At 36.6% G+C, this 7727-nt stretch overlaps 1 protein-coding gene across 2 annotated transcripts in view; it reads left to right on the forward strand.

The window, feature by feature from the left end:
- dcst1 (DC-STAMP domain containing 1) overlaps positions 1-7027 on the forward strand; it is a 15073-nt gene extending 8046 nt beyond the window's left edge. For both annotated transcript variants that reach the window (XM_079894891.1, XM_079894890.1), the window contains 7 exons: positions 1872-1971; positions 2044-2139; positions 2543-2669; positions 2819-2935; positions 4266-4408; positions 5792-5902; positions 6609-7027. In XM_079894891.1, coding sequence (XP_079751017.1) covers positions 1872-1971; positions 2044-2139; positions 2543-2669; positions 2819-2935; positions 4266-4408; positions 5792-5902; positions 6609-6845 — 931 coding nt within the window. In that variant the 3' untranslated portion in view covers positions 6846-7027. The remainder of the gene's footprint in view (positions 1-1871; positions 1972-2043; positions 2140-2542; positions 2670-2818; positions 2936-4265; positions 4409-5791; positions 5903-6608) is intronic.
- Positions 7028-7727: the final 700 nt, after the last annotated feature.

Genomic DNA, 7727 nt, shown 5'->3' on the forward strand with positions numbered 1-7727 from the left:
TGCACTTTGTACAGTGTATCTACTGAATTATTCAAATAAAATAACAGGTAGTTCTATAAATAGCCTAATATTTATGTATGTTTTTTTTTTACTAGAAAGTATCTGCCAAGAAAATATTTATTTTTGTATTTTATATTGTATAGTTTATCGTATGTAGATATAATGTAGTTTTACAAGTTATTAGTTAGTTATAGAATTCATGACAATTTATTTCCAAAAAATCTTACACAAATTTAAGACTTTTTTTCTGCTTTTCCTCAAATTATGGATGAATTAAATTGATCAAACGTGAGAGTAAAGACTTTCACATTGATACTAAAGAATTCTATTTCAGATAAATTCCGTTCTTTTGAACTTTCTATTGGTAAAAGAATCCTGGAGAAAAAAAATTAAGCAGCACAACTGTTTTCAACGTTGATAATTGTTAATTCAACATTCATAAGAAAATTCAGCCTTTGCCATCTCAAGAATAAATAAAGTTTTGCAATTTAAAACATTATTAGAGAAAACAGTTATTTTAAATTGTAATAGTAATCATAATATTTCTGTTTCACTGTATTTTTAATCAGATTGGAGAACATAAGAGACTTCTTTCAAAAAAAAATTTTTGTGTATATATATATATATATATATATATATATATATATTCAGAGACATTTGATGAATAGAAATGGAATAACGAGTCCCTGAACAGAGCAGGCAGTATGTGGTGTGTCCACTAGTGCTGTGATGATAACCGCAATACCGCAGTAATGAGATGCCTACGCAGTGTAGAGGTCATCACCGCACTTTTTTTTTTTTTTTTTACAGATTTTACGCAACTTGTTGAAACTTTGAATAATTTATTGTACAAAAAATGGGTTACAAACTATGACAACTGTTCCATAATTCCTATTAAACTCAAAAGATATCATTAAAAAAAAACAAAGTTATAGAAATAAATATTATTTCGTGTTATTATTGTTAAGAACTGAGCAAAACTTATGGATACTAGGGATGGGCATTTCAAGCAAAAATTACATTCAATGATCGCTGGGAATTATTCAATTATTATTCGAAAGCAATTATTACCGGTAAAACGGCGTTCGCTCAAACCCTGCTCCGACATTAAATTTCTATGTACTGTACTATACGTGTTGTAGCCATTAAAGAAAACGCATTTAGTTTCATATTTATGTTTAAATAATATAGTTATTTTTTTTATTTTGATTATATGAAAAGTGAACAGCATGAGTAACAGCATAAGGAGTGGGTCAGACATGATTTTGACCACAAGTTTTGTTTTGTAGAAAGCCTTTCTTCAAAGTGAATTTCATTTTGTATAAATTGTATCTTAATTTTAAATCAATGTTTCATCAACCAATTGCCTGGATTTAAATATAGCAGACAATATAATCAGGACATGGAGGCGCCGGCACGATCACTTGGAGCTCATCTCATAAATGAACCGAAACTTGGAGCGTTTAACCGACAAACCGTGTGATTTGTTGATTCTACACCACAGTAAGAAAAAATCCCATACCGTCACAGCCCTAGTGTCCACCAGCTGCTTTAAGTGCTTCAGTGCATCTCGTCCTCATGAACTGAGCCAGATTTGCCAGTTCTTGCTGTGAGATGTTACTCCACTCCTCCACCAAGGGACTTACAAGTTCTCGAACACGTCATGTATGGTTGCACATGGTTTGGCACTGCAAGGGCGATCAACTGTCCTTCCTTTCTCTCTGTAGCACTGTCGCAGACATCTTACATTATGAACATTGCAATTATTGCTCTGGCCACACCTGCAGTCTCGTGCCTCCCTGCAGCAGGACTATAGCATGTTCCCGCAGGTGATCGGAGATGTTCAGTTTTTATTTTTTATTTTTTTGCAGAGCATTTGGATATGTTCGTCAATTTTGCAGAGACATTCATTTTGACAATGTCTACATAACTACTTACTTCAGACAGATTGATGCTCGCAGAATAAGAGCTGTAAGTTAACATCTTAAACGTACACTTACACATTCATATCCGTGTTTGCACTAATTTGAGCTTCTGTTTCAGGGGAAGAGGCATTTGCTACCACTGAAGAAAGCAGAGCAAGAGAGTTTGATCAACCCATGGAGCTTATTTATCCACCCAAGCGAGCTCATGCCTGTGGTACTTTTTTAGGGCTTTATGATATTATGGTCCCTGTGTTCAGCATTTAATTCATGTTCTGATAGTCAGATTGTGTATTAAAAATGGAGCAGAGTTAAAGGTCAAGTGTGCCTTTTCTGTTCTTCTAATGGCACCAAACAGAATTGCTAATGTAATATTTTCAAACAGGCTTTTCAAACACTCAAACAGATAACTCATGCCATTGTCTGAATCAGCACTGCTGTGTTGGGTTGGTGAGGAGCCTTAAAGAAACAGCAATGTTTTGGTGGTGCCACAGAGCCAAAGTGTTGGTGCTTTTCAGGGAAATAATGGCTGGCTTATTACTTTGCAAACAGGAAAGCATTTATGTATTTTATAATAAGTTGATGTTTTTTGTTGTTCTGAAACAATGTCTCTCGTGCAGATTGTGGCCTTCCTGCAAGTTGCATCTCTGGCTCTGTTTGTGTGTGTTCTGCTGGCTGTTGATAGAATCCTGTACAACATCTTTGACCTCATCCGAAGACACACTTTCACCACTTACTCTGTTACTAGTGAGCACATATACAGACTTGTACATATGCATGAGCATGAGCAGTGTTTTCCTTCAAGATTAAAGGAATTAACATGTGCCTCTACTTTAATGCCTCTCATTGATTTGATGTAAATAGTATGTTTTCTCTCTTTATCTCTTCTTCTGAAGGTGTTCAACATGCAGACATTGTAATTGGTGGAGATTCCATGTTAGCCAGACTTCTGCGGAAAACCATTGGGGCCTTCAACACCTCCTCCAATCTTGATGTGCAATCAAGTAACTTGCGTAGGTTATCTACTGTTTGAGTGTCAATGTTCTCTCTGCAAGTGAGAAATTTACATGACAAATTTTGGACAAAAGAGATGACCATAATTCGGGGGAATCTCAGAGCAAGTTAAGAATAACTGCTCAGGCACAAAAGCCCAGAAAGAGAAAAAAATATCTAGAATAAAATAATCTCAATACATCACAGTTTGGATGAACTATACTTCTCTTATGTTATCGGATCATGGCCTAGATATCGATATAATATTGTATTGCCCTGTAAGTCCCTGATGTCTCAAGATCACTCAAAGGTCTCTGTTTGTTGTAGCAGCCCATGTACCACAGCACCCCCACACTGATCTCAGCTAATGTGGGTTTTAATTAATAAACTGTTTGCTCATTTCATGAGAAGAAAAATCTATTAAATGAATTCTCTATTCTGTTGGTTTTTGTTTCAAAATACAATTTCAAAAATATCTGGTTTCATCTTAGATTACACTGAGATTACTGGAGGAGAAATGCACCAGCTTTAGTATTAGAGAGATTGTGAGTGTACTTGTGAGTGGCTCAATGTTACAGTCGGTATTTTCTGAGGCCAAGTGACGTCTACGGTCTGGCCGTCTATTTAATCTGATCAGAGTTAAACTCAAAGCTCTGATTGTGCTTGTTTGTCTCATCCAGATAGGTCTAAACTAGACCGGTCGCCACACGGCAGTACACATGCAAGACAGCTGATGAGAGGACTATTTATAACACTAACATGACAGCATGCATGCTAGACAACATAATGACGCTACATTAGTTAGACGGCAGCCATTGTATTCTGTTTACTTGCTATGTAACCTGATCCATTAATAGGATATTTCTGTCTATATGTTCAGAAGTTTGGGGTCAGTAAGATTTTTTTTTTTTTTTGCAAGAATTGAATTCCTTTATTCATTTATAAGTGACAGTAAAGACATTTATGTTTTAAAGGGTTATTATAGTTTTCAAATACTGTAAATGCTGTTCTTGAACTTTCTATTCATCAAAGAATCTTGAAAAAAATATCACTTTTTCCACAAAAATATTAAGCAGCACAACTCTTTTCCACATGATCATAATAGGAAATGTTCCAAATCAGCATATTAGAAGGATTTCTAAAGGATCATGTGACACTAAAGACTGGAGTAATTGCTGCTGAAAATTCAGCTTTGCCATCACAGGAATAAATTACATTTTAAAATAAATAACCGTTATTTTAAATTGTAATAATATTCACAATGGTGCTGTTTTTGCTGTAGTTTTGGTCTCCTTTCTTACGTCTTTGCATCATTTTTGTTCTTTCGTGTGTATGTTTATGTGTGTATAGATTGTTTGCCCCAGCCACATTCTCTGAGCCAGTCAAACTACTTGTGGATCTTCCTCCCCCTTTTACTGATGTGCCTCATGTGCTGCCTGCAGGTATACACCAATCGTCTGCGCCGGGTCCTCACCACCTTCTACTTCCCAAAGGTAAGACCACCTGCCCTGTTAGCCCAGGTAACACATTTTCACTGACTCACTCCTGTCTTTCGGTCAAACAGTCCCATTCAGTTCAGCAACCCAACAGTGAACAATACCCTATGAATGACTAATTGTGTTTGTTTGGATCGAGAGACAGAAACTAGTACTCCTGGCAGCGTGTTTATCATTAACAATATTGGTCAGTCATAAACATCAGAAGCTCCTTATGCTTTCTTTGACTAAGGAGCTTAAGATTCACTGTTCTGCATGTGCTGCTGCTTTCTAATGCTGATCACGTATAATATTGCGACAGATTTAGGAATAATAGCTGTTGGACTTGTGGGTAATGTGTGTCAAGTATCAAGCTAATGCTCTGTTGATGATCTCATACAATCTAAAGGCTTTTTTTGAAACATAAAAGTTTGTGTGATTAAATGTTCAGTTTTTTAATAATATTTCCTTTTTACTAACACATTTCTTTAATTAAATGAAATTTTATAAAAGTATGTTCAACAATTAATATTTTTTAATTAAAAGTAAAACAAGTAATGGGTAACTTTATTGGCAGTGCATTTCACAAAGACATTTCCCAAAAGAATTCGCTCAGCAGGAGAATATTTATTATTTCGCAGGCTGTTGTTTTGGCACTGTACACTTGGCACAGGAAGGCTTGAACAAATGCTAAAGGTCTCCTAGCATAATTGAAACAAACAAAAAGCACAATAATAGGCAAAATGACGTCCTCTGATGTCAGTTCTCCAATTAAAATAAACTTTGCATTTTCATTTTATTTGAGATGGGGTCCAGATTGCAAAAAAAGTTTTAAACAAATTAGTGTAGTATAATACAATTTCTAGTGTAGTAAACATAATAAACATTTTCTGACTTGAATAATGCATCTTTGGGTTCTTGGCTTAGTCCTGCACTGTTTTTGTTGAACGTGTGCGACTAGTCCAGTGAAGTAAAACCCTTATGCGATTTAATCGGTTTGGTCACGATTGTAACCGATATCCTGATTCAGCAGGTTCAAAACGCCTGAGACGGTGTGCAGTGTACAGGGAGGATACTTTCACACACATACTGAGTGAAATCTGTGTTCTCTAGTGTGTATGCGGGTAAAGCACTAATAAGATAAGAGGGTTTTAAAGTAATAGCATTAGATTTGCAGCATTTTGTGGGCCCGTGTCGGCATGAGGAGGATTACAGGCCCCCTGTGAACCCTGATTCAGCTAGTGCCACAAGTATTACCTCATTCATGAAGAGGTGCACACTGGTAGTGTTTTTATCCCTATAATCCTGCCGGAGAACACTAGTGTCTTTATTCCTATAATCTGAAATCCATCTACAGCATTTCTCAGGATGAAATCCATCTGATCCGTCCTGCTTTTTCAGAGAGAAAAGAAACGGATCCTCTTCCTCTACAACCTACAGATCCAGAAACGCATCTCCTTCATCAACAGACAGCGTCATCGGCTGAGAAATCAAAAACAGACTTTTATAACGGTGTGTATGATACATTGGTATAGGACCCAACAGAGAAAACACACTTTTTCTGTTGTTGTGGATTTTCAGCTTGCAACCTTAGAATTTTCACATCTGAATTTTAAAAATGCAGAATTAAGCACTCCATAGGTCATACATTCAGTAAAATCTGAGAAAAAGCATGAGACCAAGAAATTGCATATTTCCGAAAACAGTATGTGAACAGGGTAATATGTCAAAGTTGACAATGTAATGTTCCCGAATGACCTACTAATTCCAATGAGATTGTATCCTGAGGCCACAGGAGAGGATTTGTGAATGGCAGGCAGTGAAGTGACGCAACTGATATGACAAATGTACGTCCAGATTACATTCATACTATATAGAATTTGTTTTTAAAGGTTGCAAAGTAATTACTACTTAAAATAAGTATCTACTCAAAAGAGTATGGGATTTCAGATGCAGCATAAGTTGAAAACTTGGTTAGATTCATTTGGAAGTACTTCCCTTCTTATAAAAACTGCCAAATATTTTGTGGAAGATCATCTATCTGACAAGCAAACTAAAACAATCATATCATTCTTCAATAGCTGCACCTCTCCAGCTGTAGCAGTAAATGCACAACAATGGCCTTTCTTAGGGTCACATGCCAAAATGGTCAAGAGATTTAATACTTTTGATAAATGAGTGTCAAAATATATATTTATGATCTCATCTTCTCTGCCAGGTGCTGTCGGTTCTGTTGGCCCTTCTAAAGCGTGTGGGCTGTAGGTTGCACTGGTGCTGGGTGTGTGATAGGTTTGTGAAGCAGAAGCAGGCTGTGCAGTGCAGTTCTGTGGGCTGCACAGTGATCTATTGCCAGCAATGCTGGACAGACCTGGGCAACATCTGCTACGCCTGCTTCCCTCATAACCGGTGTGGACCACAAGATAACGGCTCTGATTCTGTGTACTACGGCTGCTGATGAACTTCACTCCACCTTCAAAGTTCAGCTGCTAACATGTAAAGTTTTCACAGTCTCAAACTGCATTGGCTGATAAAACTTTTTTTATTTCAACATGTCTTCTTTGGACAATTAAAGTGGCTTTGCTAAAGTGTAAACAACTGGAATTGGTTCAATCAAGTTTATGTAAGCAAGGTTTTTACCCAGAAATGACTTTCATGGTGTCCCATGCCCTACACTATGTCTGAAACACTATATACACTGGTCATTTATGTGGATTAGTGGAAACCATATAAAGCAGCACATGTGATATATAGGCCTACGAATTTTATTCATTAAATATGTGAGAAATACCCGGATGGTAATTCTACCTAGATTTTTGAGTGCACATCCTATAGATGCCTATACCCAGACAGCAAACTGACTACGAAATGTGTCCCAGTCCCATACATACTTTTTTTAACGAATATACTATTTAACGATAGTAAAGTAAGCAGTTTATCAAATGTACTCAGACAGTATGTGATTTCGGACGCAGCTGTCAACGTTTTCAATAATGTTTTTTGTAATTTTCGTAATCTATTCTGGCCCAATGCAATGGGTTTTCCGGCTCACCAAATAGGCCCATCGTCATTTTGGAGAGCTTTTAAAGTTTTGAATAAGTAGTAACGTTAGAGTTCCTGTGTTTTGTTCATAGAGCCTACTGGTCCCGACCATAGGTCCCGACAGGTCTTCACCTAATATTTGTTTTTTTTGTTTTTTTTTGTTTACAGTCTATGGAGCTACAGATCTAAGAGCTCTAGCGGCATACTGTTGCTATGGTTACTTCAGGCGATTTCTGTACACGAGCGCTCTGACAACTTGCAATTAAACTTTTGCGGTAAATTTTTTGAAAACTCAAAA

This window comes from Squalius cephalus (assembly GCF_949319135.1).
Source record: "Squalius cephalus genome assembly, chromosome: 15".
Taxonomy (NCBI): domain Eukaryota; kingdom Metazoa; phylum Chordata; class Actinopteri; order Cypriniformes; family Leuciscidae; genus Squalius; species Squalius cephalus.